Genomic DNA, 19,314 nt, shown 5'->3' with positions numbered 1-19,314 from the left:
ACTTTTCACATTTCAGAAATCGATAAAATAGGGGTGGTGGGCCTGACACCCTCCCCCTCAGGTATGGTTAAATACAAATCAGTGGATAGCAGACACGCTAGTAAACGTAGGTGTGGCTGAAAGGAAATTGAAAAAAAATGATAAAAAAGATTTTTAATAACTGGTGGGACGCCACTGACGTCAATGCTAGCCTTGAGAATCGTAGACGATAAAAAAAATGCACATGCAACGGAAAAGGGGTTACATGAAAATATCACGCATAGCTACCTTGCAGATAGGTATATTACTATCTGGCGCAGCTTGCACTGTCTGCTTATTCACAAAGCCATATTCATACTAGCGTGAAATGCCTCTCCTTCAAAATAGACATTGAATGGAAGAGTTTGAGATTTTTTTTTTCCTTGCACGTTAGAGTGGCGAGAATTGTCAGGAAACCCAGCTACCAGTCCTATTCTTCTATTGTAGACCAAACCATTCTCTCGTCAATACATCCTCCAGTGCCCTGAACTTTACAATCGATGATCATCACAGATGATATCATTTACTTTCCGTTCACTTTTAAGGTCGTGTAAAACAATGCAATGCGTATCTAATGTGAACTTAGAAATAGAGAAGCCAAAAAAACATTCCGCTTAGAATCATTCTGTCCGTGCGAGAGAGAGGAACAAGGTTTCTGCTTATGCTACTGTGTACCTGGTAAACTTACATCTACTCACTAAATATTTTCTTTTCTTAATGGAACAGTGGGATCCACTAAACTTGCTCGGCAAATTGTCCACGACTATTTTCATTAATGTTCCTCTTACATCCTATGAGTTTTTAAGCGATGGAGTTTTATGCATGCTGGTGCAGAAGTTGTCAACAGCTTGTCTTGAGTTTTCTTTTAATTCTTGAAGCTCTTATTGGGTCAAATAAAGTGCACGAACATAGTGATGGACAATTTGCACGGTAATACTCATGGATCCCACTGTACAGTGGGATCCATGCGTATTATCGTGCAAATTGCCCATGACTATTTTCATTAAGTTTTCTCTTATATTCTATGTGTTTTTAAGCAATGGATTTTTATGTATGCTGATGCAGAAGTTGTGAACAGCTTGTTTTGAGTTTTCTTTTAATTCTTGAAGATCTTATTGGGTCAAATAAAATGCACAAACATGGTGGTGGACAATTTGCACGATAATACTCATGGATCCCATTGTACTACTTACCACACATTTTCCATTCGCGAGTGAAAATATCGATAGAATGACATTCACTTCTGCTCGTCTGGAAGCAGGGCAGAATACTTTACTTTCGTTAAGAGGGTATTGTCTTTTTTTGGGACGAGATTAACCACTAGTGAAATTACGTGCTCTATTAAAATTAATAATAGTTAATGTTAATCTATTTACACAAATCAAATGATGCAAAATACTCTTTGCACTGGCCTCTTGGCACCAAAATGAATCTCTTAACAAAATTGGAACCTAAAAGGGGTGTTACGTCATGAAATTGTTTTTTTACTTCTTTAATTCTGACTAACAGTTGCTAAGAAACGAAGCATAGTTTAGCATTTAATTCATTATGTTACTTCTCTAGTTAGTGTTCGCCGTTTCAAAAAGTAATACTTTGTGCTCCTTATTTCACTTTAGAACATGGCTGTAGTGCAAAATCATCACGTTAGTAAAGCGTTACATATTCTGTATACCTACTACCTGTATTTCATGCAAGGGAAGACACCAGTAATTGACACGTTATAAATAGGGAAAGGATTTTAAGGTGCAACATTATGGTCGTGAAAGGGTAAAAAAGGTTCTGACAACGTTTTCATAAAGGTGCTGATAAAATGCCTTTATTCAATGCTCTCTTTGTCTGCGCCTTCTGTATATAATGCGCGCGGACTGCATAGAGAACTGTCACGTCAGTTACATGACTCGTTGACATTTTCCTGTTCAAGCACGTAAAAAGGAATAGAATGTGTATAAATCCGAACTCTAGTTGTCACTTTCGCGGGAAAAAAATCGAGTTCCTAGAAATAGTAACTAGGGTGATTAGGGGTTGATTGTTGAAGAGGGCATAGTCTCCCCATGCAAGGGTTGTCGCGGTTCGGACAATGAGTTCTGTTAATTAAATATGAAATAAAACAGTATAAACCTAGTACTTTGTAACTTTCTGATATTTATAATAATTTTATAATATAATCTTTTCTAAAGTTATTTACATACAAATAGTAATTGGCGTATATATGAGGGTGGATCAAAGAAAACGGAACAGTGCATGGATGTATTAGGTTATATTTATGTATGTGTTGTGGCGACAACCCTGTATAGAGGTAAAGCGGGAGGTAAGGAAGAAAACCCGTACTGCGTAATGGAATCGCTCTAGATAGTCGCGCGTGAGCACGTGATATGCGTAGCGGTTGGGCAGCAATATCGTCCAAAGGCCAGTATCAAGGTCAAACAGCCCGGTCTGTTGTCCTCTGGAGTGGTTTTGCTGCTGCATGACAACGTGCGGCCACATACGTCAGCTGTTACAAAGAACACGTTGGCGTCGTTTGGGTGGACAGTGTTCGAACACCCACCATATAGCCCTGATCTATCGCCGCGACTTAGATATCTTTGGTCCGTTGAAAAAGGCATTGAAGGGTCGGCGCTTCCACTCGGACAATGAAGTCATGGGCAATGATCGTAGCTGGTTCCGATCTCAGCCAAAGGAGTTGTAGGAACAGGGTATTCACCTCTTGGTGAAACAGTGGGACAAGTGCTTGTGTAACTTTGGATAGATATTACGTTTGAAATAAACCTAGTTGATTTCATTCTGTGGTCGCTGTTCCATTTTCAATTGATCCACCCTAATAAATTGCAAGATGTGTGATATTCATAGCTTTTCTAAACCTATAGATACTTTTAATTGATTGAAGTGTAGTCATTCTTTCCTTACTTGGACCCTCGACTGCAGGTGAAATAATATATGCTTCTATATTATAGGATTTTTAAGACGAATATTTTGTATGATTGGACTTAGAACAACAGTTTGGAATTGTTTCATCGCTCTTTTGTAGTCACCATGAAGTTGAAAGTTATAGTTTTTGTTCTTGTGTGTTGCTCTCCATCCTCGCCTAGGAAGGTAAGTTTACGAAAGTTCTTTCTACAAGGTTAAAAACCAATAGTTCTAGTTAGATGTAACTCCTGGACACGGAGCCACGAAACGGCAAAACACTTCTTCTTGCTCCGGCTGGTTAGTTGGACGAAAGAGTTCTCACTCAGGGATCGGGATTAAGACGATCCACCCATTCCCTGGAAGGTAACCACCGACATGCGACAAGTCATCGTAAATAAAACTAAAACCAAGTATTTTAAGTTTTAAAAGTTCAAAGACTTTAATACCGACTCGCGCGCGTTACATACTTATTCGCACAGTTCAAATAAATCATATGTTGAGTCCTGTTCGCTCGAGGGCAGTGATTAGTAAAATTTTGTCACGACAGAAACCGCGCACTGCCTCTACCGTAGATAACAAGACCTCAACTGCCTCCCCAAGCGCGAGGCGCAGCATAACAGATTGTTCTTTTTACAATGCTAGCAACTCCTAACATACTCGTAAAAATATCACAAGAAGAACTGATAATTTATATAACACATCAATGTTAATTAGCGATAGTAAGCTAAAGTCCAGGTTGGCAACAATTGAAAATGCCAACGTGGAAGTTTCTACATCGCCAAAAACACGTAGCGTTGTTCCCCTACTCCTAAAATTAACAGCCAATAGGGAAACGATATATTATTGAAAGTGAGATAGTGAATTATATGCTTACATGTTACAATATTAAACTAGGACAACAAATAACGAAACTGACTTATAAAGCAATTCATATTTGCCCTTGCACATCAAATGAATAAAGAAAGATTTAGTATATGAATTTATAACGAAGATTAAAATACTTTGATCTTGTCTATAGTCAGAGGCGTGGCGTGCATGTAGCCGTTGTTACCGCAGGTAACACCAAAATATAAAGAATTGAAGAACCCGTCTTAAAATATTATTACGTACATAAACTGGTAATATTGTCGTAAAGTAAACATTGCAGACTGACATTTTTTCTGACAACGGCAAAAGCGAAGAGGAAGACTGATCCGGTACCCTCCTCAGGCAACATGAGGAAAGGGACCTGAACCACCGCAAGGAAGACTTCGCGTAGCGGCAAAGACTGTTACGGCGGGAGGAGGAGGCGGGTTTTTGGCATGCCTGTTTAGCCGGCGCAGTTGCCGGTGATCCTTACCGGAAACATACCAGTGTTGCCATATTCAATTGACAGAAAAGAGCTAAGTCGCCTAATCGGGTCTATCGTACTCTGAAGGTGTCCAGTCACACTGGGGAACGATGACGCAGTGGTAGCGTCGCCGCCTTATAATCAATGGATTCCGGGTTCGATACCCGGTGGAGGCACAAGTGGTTCGGATCCAACTTTAAACTGTCCCGATTAGATTTTTACTGTTCATGAAGTGGACTAAAATCGCTAAATCAAAATTTTAAAAAATCAAATCACACTGGGGCATTAGCAAAGTACCAAGTGATATTTTGTATTTACACTAAATATCAGCGATTATGAAAGTCCTCTTTGTCCTTCTTCGACATCATGGGCGAGAAGGAGAGGAGAGGGATGGGTATGGTCAAGGGGTCCGCTGTCCTTCTAAAAATGTCAACCTAAAATTCTATATTTCACACATATAATATTATTTCGGTTACAGGAATTTGTGATAATTGTTGATAATACTGATTGAGATTGACATACGTTGTCGCAGGAATGCAATAATTTCGGATTGAAGCAATGTTTTTGAGGTGGTAGAACTGTTTTTGGGTGAAAACAATACTTACAAGCATAATTTCCCGATTGTTATCTTAGCACGCTCTGAAGTGTCAGGTGTCGCAGGTTCGAATCCTCAGCAAGAAATGGTTATTTCAATGTTCGTTGTTATTATTTTACTTACATAATTATAAAAATTAATAATTACATACACTAGGAAATAATAATTTTATTTCAATAATTCACCATGCATCTTCATCGTCACGATTATCCTATAAAGCGAAAGCCTTAAAGGTAGCAAGGGACGTAAAATATACGAAATAGTAGTGGTGTCAGAAATGAGATTTCTGTGGATTTAGCGAAATATGGGAGTGGGAGTAGTTAGGAAACAGATGAAGACTACATCTACTCTACATACGTCTTATTTGAAACGAAAAGTTTCGCGATTTGGGCAAATCTGGTTTCAAAAGAACTAAGATGGCAACATTAGTAGAACTGGACTTCTTGCAGGTTCCGAAGGAAATATTGGGGAAGGGCCGATGCTGAGAGGGGAGGGGGCAAGGAGGGTGCTTCACGTGTTACAAAATTAAACAACGGTTTGTGGGAGGGACTGTGCAGTGGGAGTTTTGTGACTGGTGTCTTTCGTCTTTATGTTGTTTTCGGGCATTGTCAATTAATTAATGAAACTTGCTCCGAGTTCCGAGGTGGCGGGTTCATTCTATCTGGACAGTGTGTGTAATCGTGCGATAGAAGCTATTTTGAAGCAATCTTTCGGTTCGTTATTTTGCAGAAAAAATCGAAATTCTGGCGAAAGGGAGGCCAAAGCCTATTTTGAACGATTTAAAAACCAAGTCGTCTGCTGGATATGACCGACATTTCAATGTTTCGTGGTATAACGACTATCCGTGGTTATTTGGATGTGTGCAGTTGTCGAAACTCTTTTGTTAGCCATGTACTCTATTTTCGGGTGAAAAAGAAAAAAAAACGTGTCGAATTCAGATGTGGATAACATGGACCATGACCATGACGCACCCAAAAATTCAAATTCAAATGAAAAACTTCTCTTTCTGACAGCATCATAGAAGTTTTTTGATTTGATTTGATTGATTTTGCTTCGCTTGTGCCACTTTTGGCTAATTTGCGAAGATGGGGATGAGTGATGATATGATTAAATTGATGAATAGACATCACAAACGCCCATGCCCAAGCTAGGTTTCGAACCCGAGATCCCAGCATCATATAACTATTTTCAAAGTCGGATTGATCTGCTCTATAAGTAGCCTTCGATGTTTCTGTAAGTATCATATTACGTATTATTGTGTCAACAACCAATGTTTGCGATTTCACTTTAGTCCTTATGTCAACATTTTTTTTCCTGATTAATAACTTTACGAAAATCTAGTATTGAATTGCATACGTACCAGATTAATATTATATGAACTACTTGGAAGACATGGGGGGGGGGCATGAGGTGGGGAGGCGCCCAAATCTCCCTTAAATGTCCTACTGATAACCGGTAACACTTTTAAAAATCCACGCCACGCCACTGCTATAGTTGAACAAAGATTGATATTAAGAAGAAATATATTTAATATGCCCTTAAACAACAACATTTGTGTTAAAGTTAGAAAAAATCTTGGATTTAATGAAAACATTGCATACCTGGCAAAAATACGCGAATAATATAATAGCAAAAGATAAAAGATAAATATATACATGAGTTGTGAAAACAATTAAGTATAAATACTACGTATAATGCAAATTATTAACTTAAAAGTATACGAATAAGATATTTTCCAATATACGAGTGCAATTTGGCTAACGGGACGGTCGTTACAATATCTTTTTGCAACAAATTAAAAGATAATTCGTTAATGCTTGATCAATTCTAAACTGTTTATTGATTGATTTAGTTTCTCTTATTTCGCTTTTCTGCCACTTCTGGTTAATCGCGAAGATGGGGATGAGTGATGAAACTGATGAATGGGCACTCACAAAAATTCATGCTCCGGCAGGGATTCGTACCCGAGATTCCTACCCGAGCGATGTGCTAACCACTTCGCCACGGGTGCCGGCAAGTTGATGAATGGACACTCACAAACACCCATGCTCAGACCAGGATACGAACCAAGGCATGTTCGTAGCATATTTCATTAGTATATCATGACCAATAGTTTGATTTTTATAAGCGAAAATCAGAGGCCAAGAACGAGTGAAACACCCTGTATTAATCAGTGTAATGTGCAGTGTGTGTATATGTGTGTATGTATAATTCTTGAATTTTGTATTTACAGTTAAGAGAAGGGTACAACGATATTCTGGCCGGTGAAAATATAAACCAGTATGATCTGATAAAACATCACAACTGCAAATCTGATTGGAGCTTCTCGGGATATGTGTCCTGTAAAATAGAATTTACTGTCTCACATGATGTGATAAAAGTCGTGCATGTGATAGACGAGAAGGCAGAAGGAACAGGTGGATATGTTGAGCGAATGAGGATAACTCCAAGGTCATTTGAGTTTGTGGCGGTGTCACGTCTTTTCAAGGGCTTGGATTACAAGATAGAAATATACGGAACAAAGGCTGTAAGTATATGAAGGTGCTGCAACAAAACGAGTGTGATTAAATTCTTGTTGTTTATGGTTATTGCTTTGAAGACTTATATCACTATACTGATCCATGGTCTAACTGGTGGCTGATCTGTACATAGCTCCACCAATCGCGTGGCTCGAAGGGTGTCAACGACCTCAGTTGCGAAGTAAAAGGTGTAGGGGTAACATCGCTCTTCCGTTACAATGTTGCCAAGCGTACGTCTGTTTTTGTCAGTTCAGGGTGTCTGAAACCCAGATAAAATTCAAGTATAATTCCCGGTTTTCAAGGCGAGCTTTCCAAAAATTCAAGGCTACAAATAAGAATTTCCTCTATTTCAACATTACTTATTTCCGCCCCTCCCCCTTCCCCCCATACACAAAAATACATGTACAATATGAAGGTTCATTGTGATTCCAACATATTAATTAACTATCCAATTTCCGTCATAAAAGGAACTCGTAGCTTAAATTCGCGAAAATGGTTAGATCTGGCGACATCACATGAACTGATATGTATGTCTGTCAAAAAAATTGTTATGTGAGGAACGTTAACAAAGTATCCGGACTGCTTTGTTTTCCACTGCAGCCTTCTTTTACTTCCTGGATATACACAGAAGCTGAACTGTGAAAAACATACCCCTGAGCATTTATAAATATATACATATTCAATGGAATTTGGATTAATAAAAGTTGTAAATTTTCACGTCTACGGAGTAAATATCCAGCAGAATTCACGCATAATTCCCCGAGCCAATAATTCACGTATAATTCCCGGAATTTCCGGTGAGTAGCCACCCTGCAGTTGTTTTTATTAGCTTGTTTGGGTGTTTTGTCTACTAATTTTCCGTGGTTTGTGTACTATTGTACAACTTTCATCCAGTAAGGGCGCTGATCAACTCTCTCTCTCGTTTTACAGTAAGTCTGGCAACATGCTGTGTATCCGACGCTCATTTGTTTCGTGTCGCCAGCAACTTTCGGTGCCTTGTGACACGACAATGTCCGACGTCAGTCGAAGAGAATTCAACTGATCGCTTTTGCTGGAAGTGGAGCCAGCATATACTGTATATGTTTCCCGCACCGAGGTCGTGCATGCGCACTGAGACCATAGGCGTCTCGTGAACGCATGCGTCAATTGTGGGAAATAGGACAGCTTGCTCTGCGACGACATTCATGAGCATTTCTACATTCTAATTTCTTCATATAGGACGGGTATTTATTTTACACGAGAGCGCTTAACTAAGCTTATATTACATTTCTTGGATCTGAAGTGACGCATGCGTCAATTGTCAGAAAAGAATTATTACTTTCTTTCACGTCAGATCCAAGAAATGTAATATAAGCTTAGTTCAGAGCTCTCGTGTAAAATAAATACTTCTCCTATATAACCCTTTCGGACATGGCGGTGTCAATTGACACTCGAGTGTTCAAACGAATACTTCTCAGGCGATACGAGTTGTATCCGCTCGCTCATGCTGTTGTCAGTTGCCAACAAGCTTTAAGAAGGTGCTGCCACTTGCGCTTCATTTTTGAACTACTAACAGGCCACGTGAGTTTTCTTACTTGGGAGTGTGTGTCAAGTTGCTCAACTGTTCAAGACACAGGTAAGAATACTTATTTGTTTAAAATTGTGTTATTTGTGTTATCTAAATCAAGTAAGTGGTGGAGAAGCATTTAATAGTTATATTTTAAAGTAATGTTATCAAATTGGGTATTGGTCCAATAATTACAACTACAGATTTTTTTGAAAATTAGTGGTGTTGATTGACGCCATCATGACTAAACAAGAACAACAAATAAATATGCGTAATTCAGTGATCTTACCATGTCTTGCCAAATGTTTGGACAATGTTACATTATTATTTATTTATTTATGTTTGTGTCACTGTTTTAGCGTGGGCATGCGTTATATGTCTTGATGGATGCATGTGTATGCATGTGACACCAAGGGGAAAGGGGGGGATGGATAACATGCATGTGTTCTGAATGAATGTAAATCAATTCGTCATCTAAAAAATTGTGTTTTTAGAAATACACAAGTTTTGTTAAAATTTTTGGATGGCAGGTCTATGTGTGGCGTGCCAGGTGCAGTGGTGTGTGTGTGTGGCGGGTAAGTCATGTTTGTTGATGTATGTGGAAGTGTTTGATTTTGTGTGTTAATGTGTGGGTTCCGAAAGAGGTAAGAATTTTTTTGTATCTGTGATGGAATGGACTTTTTAGTACAGAAAATTACAATATGAATTTCCTTCATTTTCTTCAGGTTAACAATGGCGCTTTCATTGGAGGATGCACATAGGCTTCTCGATCAGCTTGATGATAGTGACCTTTCTGATTTATCGGAGCGTGAAGATGACCGTGATTGGACTCCAGAGACCAGAGACACCTGCATAGGTACTTCCTCTTCTGCACCAGTTGCAGAAGCCACAGAAACTCCTGTTAGTGAAGAACGTGACGTGGAAGTGAACATTGAGGAAGGGACTAACTTACAAAAGGAACCCATTAAATGGAGAAAGAAACCGTTCTCTCCTCCAGATTTTTGTTTTAGCGGACAAGCGGTGTCCATACCTGATACAGAAAAAACACCTATAGAATATTTCTCTGAATATTTCACCAGGGAAATATTTCAACTTTTATGTGATCAAACAAACATCTACTCCATGCAGAAAACTGGTACGTCTGTTAACTGTAGTGTTTCGGAAATACGCAGATTGTTTGGCATTCACATCATGTTTGGGTCCTTGCACTACCCAAGAATTCGAATGTACTGGGAACCAAAGACCAGAGTCCCCCTAATTGCTGATAGCTTACAACTAAATCGAGTGTCTAAACTTAGAAACAACCTTCACTTAGTTGATAATGCAGCAGATCATCCCCTGGAAGATCGTCTTTGGAAGGTAAGGCCCCTCATAGACAGAGTTCGTACAACATGTCTCAGTTTGTCACAAGAGGAGAAACATAGTATTGACGAACAGATGATTCCTTTTAAGGGACACACGATAATGAAACAGTTTGTAAGAGGAAAGCCTACTCCCGAAGGATTAAAAAACTTCGTTCGTTGTGGGGTTTCAGGAATAGTTTACGACTTTGAAATCTACCAAGGAAAGTGCACAGGTGTGAGTGAGAACAACAAGTTTCTGGGATTGGGTGGATCAATTGTGATGAGACTCTGTGATAATATTCCTTGCGGAAAAAACTACAAAGTTTATTTTGATAATTTTTTCAGCAGCATTCCTCTAGTTAGAGAACTTAACAAGAAGGGAATTCAGAGTGTAGGTACTATTCGGGCAAACAGGTTACAGAAGTGTCCTCTCAAAGGAGAAAAATAACTTAAAAAAGAAGTGAGAGGTGCAGCTGATATTGCTGTTCCTGTGGAAGAAGATTTTTGTGTTGTTCGTTGGTTGGACAACAGTGTTGTTACTTTAGTGTCCTCATATGCAGGAATTAATGATACAGATACCGTTCAGAGGTGGAGTGCATCCCAGAAGATGCACATTCAAGTTCGAAGACCCCTTATTGTAAAAGAGTACTGTGCTTTCATGGGGGGTGTAGACAAAATGGACTTTCTTGTGTCCCTATACAGAATTTCGCTCAAATCCAGGAAATGGACACTAAAGGTCATTTTTCACCTTGTTGATTTGGCAGTTTGCAACTCATGGCTGCAATATCAGCGTGACGTGAAATTACTACATGGTGACCGGACAAAGACGATGGATCTGCTAGCATTCAGAAATAGTATTGCAGAAGCGCTAACTTTGATGGAGGACACTGAACAACGGAAAAGATTGAAAAAAAGAGGAAGGCCAAGATCTCACGATCTGAATGACACCGCCGAAGGAGACGAAGAAGCAGATGACACCCATTCATTGACGACAGGGCTACCTGAAGTGAGACCCATCAAGGATGTACGTTATGACAACGTTAATCACTGGCCTGAGTACATTACAGGAAGAGAGAAACGGTGCAAGAAAGAAGATTATGTCGGGAGAAGCAGGATAAAATGCAGTAAGTGCAAAGTTTCTCTATGCTTGAACAAAAGCAAGAACTGTTTTGTCCAGTTCCATACGCAGTGAAAATTCCATTTCCCTAAAATATCATGTAGAAAGACAATAAAACGTGCATTAATTTTAACAGCAAACTATTAGACTAATTCGAAATATTCTGAAGTGACTCATTTTTATAAATGTGTGTTGTAGTCAGGAAATGGCTGTTGACAAAAACTTAATTCTTGTGGTATGTAGTTAATAAATATAATAAATATAATACAAAATGCACACAACAGTACATGCAACTATTCAATATTCAGTTTAAAAAATAAACAAATAAAACAATTTCATTGTATTTTACAAATAGAAATAAATTTAAACTGAAAAGACATATGTTTCATTTCAAGTGCATAGAATCCATAGCCCAACATTTATCACCATTCAGTCACAGTGGCGTCAATTGACACCATTTCATTGTTGCGTACCTAACAATCAGAATGACAAAAGTTTGTCAAATCCTTGTTAGTATTTGTACATAGATGTAGAAAATGCAATAAAATAATTTTTATCACTCAAAGAAAAAAATCATGTCCGAAAGGGATAAAGAAATTAGAATGTAGAAGTGCTCATGAATGTCGTCGCAGAGCAAGTTGTCCTTTTCCCCACAATTGACGCATGCGCAGTATGCACCACATGCGTTCACGTGACGCCTCTGACTGAGACTCTGGAAGCGCAGCAACAGAACGGAACAGTTTCGCTTCCGCACCCTCAAGATAAACTTCAGACTTCTAGACCTCCGTGCTTCGTGCACCATTTGATTTCAATAGAAGCAGACGACAGAAGTTCTCGTAACAACTTTGCTCCTGAGATTCCGGCCTGTGTATGGGACCGGTGGCGACCCACCATCGTGAGAAAACTGGGGAGCTACGAATAAGTAGCGTAACCCAGTCATAGAAAACCTACATCAACGACTGGGGATTTCGTCGTGCTGACCACACTTCACCCCGCAACTGGTTGAGTTATATCCCACCTCTGGTAGGAGTGAGGTCAGAATGTGGGCCCTGGTCCTCATGACTTGTCACGCCTCGGCTTATATTTATCTTTTCCAATTTAAATGAGTGGAAAAGAAATAATTTATTCAAGAAGTAGATAAAATATACAGTTACAAAAGTTACGAGAATATTAATTACATATTTTTAAAGTTAACTTACAACAACTTCCTTATTAACATCAGGTTGTCAGTGTTGCGATAAATGTAAGATTCAATTAAGAATAATATGTTATATCTTTTGCTTCTAAATAACTACGTGATTTCTTATCTCTAGAAACTTTACCGCAGATAAAGGTATATAAGCAGATATGGAAAGAGGCAGGAAAACCGGTGCACTGACCTCCTGCTGAGAATCGCCACTCCCAAGAAGTTTTGAAATAATCGGTTGAGAGGCGCTGAAGGCACCACTCACACTAGGGTGTATCGAAAAAACTTTTTTTCGAAATGTTAAGGTGGCTAGTGGGGAAAAGTGGCCATTTGTGACCAAAAACACGTCTGATTTTTTTCAGATTTTTTGGAGGTCGTTTAGGTGGCGCGCATCGACCTTGAAGTTTTGATAGTGATTTGGTTATGCAACACGCACAACAATTTCACAAAAATGTCATTATTTGGCTATTTCATGTGTTTTTTTTTCTGCATTATGGTCATTTATTGTTTTGTTTATGGCAAATATGTTACTTTCGTGCCTTAGGGGTGGTTTCCTATGCTGTTTACGTATGCTTTTGGTCAAAAATTGTCAATTTGAGGCTAAAAACTCCATTTTTCTATTGATGGTTTCCAATTGGTTTCGACTGTGTTTTATTCGAAGGTTTTCCGATATAAAAGACTAAATAAAATATTTTGGCTTTCTAATTGCTAACAGTTCCTCAATTACTATTTTATTTAGTCTTTTATATCGGAAAACCTTCGAATAAAACACAGTCGAAACCAATTGGAAACCATCAATAGAAAAATGGAGTTTTTAGCCTCAAATTGACAATTTTTGACCAAAAGCATACGTAAACAGCATAGGAAACCACCCCTAAGGCACGAAAGTAACATATTTGCCATAAACAAAACAATAAATGGCCATAATGCAGAAAAAAACACATGAAATAGCCAAATAATGACATTTTTGTGAAATTGTTGTGCGTGTTGCATAACCAAATCACTATCAAAACTTCAAGGTCGATGCGCGCCACCTAAACGACCTCCAAAAAATCTGAAAAAAATCAGACGTGTTTTTGATCACAAATGGCCACTTTTCCGCACTAGCCACCTTAACATTTCGAAAAAAAGTTTTTTTCGATACACCCTAACTCACACTCTTGCTTCCATTTATTCTGCGAGAAAGAATAAGAGATGGCGCTGCTCTATTTGACCTCTGTCGAGGTCAAAAACTGACGTCACCTTTAACTGTGCTTTTACTATTATGTAAATATCAATATTTACAGCTGTGCCTCAAGAACATACAGACATTTCACTACGAAATATGCAAGGATTTAATCTACTATAGGGTATAGTTTCATGATAAGTATCTATGAGGACATTCAAATATAAATCTGATAAAATTATGAGTACAAATGAAAAAAATGAGCCGAAATAAGACATAGGCTAAGAGAATCATTTTGTACGATTTTGCATTTGAGCTTACAAACCCATAAGGAAAATTTTACTCTCTGTACATGAATTGATATGTTTGCATATGAATTAAGCTGTAAGAAATCCATATATATCTAACAAATATCATGAAAAATATAATTTTGTGTGTACAAATAACTTTCGCTTCAAAATGTAACATAACGTTAAACAAGTTAAGACATATGAAATGGATAAAAACATACGTTTTTATTGTTTCAGAGCGAGAGTAGGAGTCATTTTGGTAAATGAACGTTCGTCGAGGAACAGATCAGCGTAAGTAATGTTCATCATTTCTACAGTTATCTTAACGTTTATTTCTACTGTATACTCAGGAGAAAATTGACGTTGTTATGGAATGAATAAAATAACTCTAAAATTCCTATAATTTATAGTCATTTTCAGTGGCGGCGAAACCGGGGGGGAGGGGGGAAGTTGCCAAAACTGGGGGCAAAGACAGTATATTTCCCTTTGTAGATAAGGTTTAGCATAGTGCGGGGGCAACTGCCCCCCCTAATCGCCGCCATTGGTCATTTTTGGTAGACAAGCCAATAAATTTTTAGAAATCAAAAAACAGTGCAAAATGCAAAGTTGTTTTTCGAGTTGAGGAAGTAAATTGTATGTTTTTAACTGTATTTTTCCACCGACTGTAGAAAAGCGTACGCCACGGAGACGTAGATGGGGCCAAAGCCCCTCCAAGATAAAAGTTGTACCTTTAAGCGATACTATCTCGTTCCTGTCTCGAATCTCGAAATATACCTAAGTATTTTTCAAGGGTGTATTTAGGGGTGTTACAGGGGTCCGGACCCCACGAAAGACGTATCAAATATTGAAATTAAATAATGAAAATATACTTGTTTAGCATTTGTTGTATAATCTATGGTTATTAATTTCCTCTGAACTTATTTGAAGACAAGGATTATATTTGGATCATAAGGCTTTGAAGGACAGTACTAAAGATTTATGCTTGCACACTACTATTTATGATAATAGCCTATGCATAAAATATTAATCATGAACTTTACATTTCGCCAACTGTTCTAACATCCTTTTTATGTTATTCAATAAATATTTAATTCTCCATCTACTTGACATTAATTTTTAGCCAGGGCACTTGTTTTTATACAAATTAGGCCGTCTTTAACTACAGGTAAGTTAGAAAATGAATATGTGCTGTTATATTGCTATTCTTATACCGTCTTTTTACCTATTCGTATAATAATAATATAATATTATTTAATTTATATAATTACTATTTACTTCATTTAATGTAATTACAATACAATTATTTTAATTTAAACATTATTAGTATTAATATTAATAATACTCCTGATATATATATATTGTTGAAAAAGCTATGATACTAATAGGGTTTTTTTCTTTTAGTTATAGCACATTTCAGTAGAAACCTGATAACTCCCTTACGCAAAAAGTACCAGTGTTGCATAATTAGGACAAGATATTCAATTTTTATTAAATTTAAAATGAAATATTATGAACAGAGATGCTTTGCAATTAAGGAACACATATCAACTATTATGTCTATAGTTATGGAATGTTTTTAATATTTTCTTTCCTCCTTGATAACTTTATTTTCTTTTTAATGAATTATAATAAAATATGTTGTTATGCACTGGTACTTTTCGGGTATAATCAAGCTACTGTTCACAAGTGTTTATGTGCATCGTGCATCTTGGAAATGTCATGCTTCTACTGTCCTGAATTTAGTACTTCTATGTCTTCTAGAGATGAAACGAATCGAATCAGCAAACAAAAGAAACTCAAATTTAAGAAAAAAATCCATTCTCAAGGGTTTCTTGTCCCACAATTTGTTTTCAAAAGCACGTCGGCAGCTATATTAATTTTCTATTACAATCACAGAATTTCTTTTGCTAAATCAAGTTTTGTAACAGCTATATTACGCAGGGTGATTTTGTTCATACTATGGCAACAGTAGCGTACGCAGGATTTCATCAAAAGGGGGGGGGGGGGTATTTCTAAAACTTTCTCCAAATTCACATTTTCATTGCTTTATTATACTTTAGTTAGTTAATAATACTCATTATTAATTAATTAATAATACTTATAATTAATTAATTAGTTTAATTACTACTAATACAGCTGCTGTTCCTACTAATATCACTACTATTATTACGTAGTAGAGATCTACATAAATATATTTATGAAAGCAATAGAACAAAATTACTTTCTAGTCATTCGATTGTTGTTAAGTTCTAGGAGCATTTTTTTGTTTCTTTGTTACGAAATAATTGGCTAGTCAATGGTTATTTGTATATGATAGGTGAAACATTTTAAGTGTGAAGAAAATCTTTAAAAACAAGCAAATATTTTAAATTAATTGAAATAATCAAAATATGGAATTCATCCAAGGAGCCGGTCTAGTCTGACAACCTCGTGGGAGATCCGGATTCGATTCCCGGAATTGGTTGGAATTTATCCAGCCTTGTCTCCGCACCCAGCCTCATATCAATGGGTACCTGAGAGCAACCCTGGGGGATAAAGGCTGCCGGAGCATGGTGCTGATCACATCACCAGCAAAATAGTCGAAATCGAGAATGTGTGGGGCCCCACCACACCATTACATGTGCCTTCATGGCATGGTGCTATTTGCACAGGGAAATTTACGTTACCTTTATCTACGGAACTCACCCAGGATGATGATGAAGCGCGAGAATACATGTTGCTAAATTCCACCGAGTCTATGTTTTCGTTGAAAAGTAAGTTTATAGACATTTCAACACATTTATCACTTCTAGGTGATTCACAAAGCACTTCTTCAGCATTATTTAATTATGTGGATGTAGACTCAACATCACTTGAAAGTTCACAAGGGAATGCGAAATCACTACCGGGAAGAACATTCGTAATAACGTCGGCACACTGCGACGAAGCAAGGAATTTTCACAATTCTCGCGATAGTAAATGCTCAATGCGCGGCTTTTTGCAAAAAAAATTGCAAAATTGAACTTTGCGGCTGCTTAGATTGTTTAGACATATCGACGGATGCCAAACTACACTGTAAAGATTTATGAGAAACGGGCCAACACCGCTCTCAAAATCTACTATGCACGGACACGATAATTCACATTTGGATTGTCTCGCTGTTTTTACCAACAAAACATTTCACAATAGTTAAGCTTATTGTAGTTCGAATTCAGAAATTCAAATGTACCGCTTAAACAATGGGAAGGCGGACTGGTGATTGTGTATTCTTGTTGGCCTAGCATTTGTCTACATTAGCAGCTTACAACAAACCAAGAACTTTATTTAGTTAAAGCTCATTGTTCACAGAAAAAAAAATACAGGTTTGTTGAACATGGTTGCAGCTGATGTACAAAACAACTTTTTTCTTTTAAATCATAGTTGTCCTCATATTTAATTTTCAAGAATTAGTGTTTATTTTCAAGGCATTCACTATTAAAGACGCGTGTGTTTGGAATGTTGTGCTTTTCTCCATGCTGCATTGGAATAATAATTCAAATTATTATAATTAGTATTGTTATTATTATTATTACTGTTGCAGATCTTTGACTATGATAAATTAGCCATTTTTTTGTACAGCATTTTCCATAATATTTCAAAAGCTCAAGGGGGTTTAAACCCGGTAACCACCCCTTGCGTACGCCACTGTATGGGAAAACCAAACCTGGAGGATTAGGTTATCCTAATTACATACCCCAGGAACAATAATTTCTCTCTCAGCTTCCCTAGTCAAGAGACCTCGGGTTCAGTACCCAGTGGAGGCACATAGTGTGGTTACGATCCAAATTTAAACTGCAGGCCAAATCCGATTATTCTATCTGTGCATTAATCTCAACTCCAATAATATCGACCTTCTCATATGAAGGCCATGGGCTTAAGTTGTGAAACTAATAGCCCCACGTTGGGCGCCATTTTTTGTGTAAATCGTTTTCCTTATGATTGCATTTAGGAACTAACATCCTTTCCTATCGGCCTTTCAAGACTGTTGCAAAATTTGAGCTCATCAAATAAGAAATGGCTGTTATCAGGTTTAAAAGTGAAAATAATTAACTATTGATTTATGTGAATGGTAATGATGTTCCTCTGGTGTTAATGATAGGCTCTTTTCTATGGAAAATAGAAAATGAAATTTGTCTTCTTATTTCATTTCAGACCCTGCAGATTCACCGTCTAGCTCATAATTGTACACGTTAATTCTGCATAATAATACTCATTAAGCCTTGCAGTTGTTTTAAATATGTAATTAAGCTGAATAAATTATTTTTCCTAATGATTCTTGTTTATATAGTTTTAAAGTTCTCTTATCTCTCGTACTTCCACGTTGCAGCATGTAAAGTGAAAGAACATTGCAAGGTTGTTTCTTTTTTAGGTTTTTTTTAGTGCGTTCATTGTGGTTATGCGTTGAATTATGAGTTCAATTCTCTTTTAACGAAGAGCAAATTAAGCTCTCCCACGTAGAGAAATTAACGTCTGTAGACTCCAAGGAAAGCCTGGCTTTACAGGTCTGACGGGGTAAAGGGGGCTTTAGCCCCTAAAGGAACCTTTATTGGGAATGCTACACAACTTTTCAACTGAACTGAGTGAATTGACGATGTTTCAGATTATTTTTTTCATATTAAAAATTGAAATCAGCAACCCCCCATCCTCGAACCACCACTAGCACAAATATTATTATTCTTGTTGACCTGTGTTCATAGAGATGAAAACGTCAATCAATAGCATGAATAAAATATAGGGGACCTGTGTTTAATAGTCAATAGAAGGCAATATTTCAGAAATACGTACAATTATTCATATGAAATTGTCTACCAGGCGAAAAAAGTACGAAAGTAGAAAAATTTAAATACTATCCGCGTCAAGAAAATTGAGCCCCCTGTTTACGTGTTTGTACACCCAACGGCGAAAGAAACAGTAGGCGAATTGTCCACCACCATTTTCATTCGCTCTGTAATACAGAATGTGATGACAATGAATTGAAATAATTAAGTCAATAAGCAGAGAACAATGCCTGCTTCGAACCAACATAGTTTCATTCCTTAAAACAACACAGGGTGTAGAATAAAAAAGTAATGAAAGTAGTGGTGGATAATTTACCCACCATTATCTTTGCCGTTGACTGTACAAAGGCCATTTTGCTTGTAGTGGCAACACTGTTGGTATACGCTTGTCAGTTGTCGCTAGGACAAAAGACTATCGGGTCTTGATTAGTTTTTTACTATGGATTTTGTGTAGGTGTTTGGTGGTGAATTACTGTTGTGTGGTAGTTAGAAGACGTTAAAGTGA

General features: G+C 37.5%; 1 protein-coding gene across 1 annotated transcript; it reads left to right on the top strand.

Moving 5' to 3' along the window:
- Positions 1 to 625: 625 nt before the first annotated feature.
- LOC145990354 (uncharacterized) lies at positions 626 to 18,304 on the top strand. The gene is made up of 5 exons (XM_083126051.1): positions 626 to 696; positions 2,970 to 3,108; positions 7,081 to 7,374; positions 14,251 to 14,304; positions 18,184 to 18,304. Exons 2-4 carry the CDS (start codon positions 3,049 to 3,051, stop codon positions 14,278 to 14,280), a joined length of 384 nt encoding a protein of 127 aa, XP_082982177.1. The 5' UTR covers positions 626 to 696; positions 2,970 to 3,048; the 3' UTR covers positions 14,281 to 14,304; positions 18,184 to 18,304.
- Positions 18,305 to 19,314: the final 1,010 nt, after the last annotated feature.

This window comes from Lepisma saccharinum, chromosome 7 (assembly GCF_977018435.1).
Source record: "Lepisma saccharinum chromosome 7, izLepSacc3.1, whole genome shotgun sequence".
Taxonomy (NCBI): domain Eukaryota; kingdom Metazoa; phylum Arthropoda; class Insecta; order Zygentoma; family Lepismatidae; genus Lepisma; species Lepisma saccharinum.
Note: the sequence above shows the minus strand (reverse complement) of the source record. Positions and strands in the feature narration are given on the sequence as shown.

Coding starts and splice junctions, on each gene's coding strand:
- LOC145990354 (XM_083126051.1), top strand. CDS start 3,049: ATGAAGTTGAAAGTTATAGTTTTTGTTCTTGTGTGTTGCTCTCCATCC. Junction 3,109..7,080: donor CTCCATCCTCGCCTAGGAAG/GTAAGTTTACGA, acceptor TTGTATTTACAG/TTAAGAGAAGGGTACAACGA. Junction 7,375..14,250: donor AAATATACGGAACAAAGGCT/GTAAGTATATGA, acceptor TTATTGTTTCAG/AGCGAGAGTAGGAGTCATTT.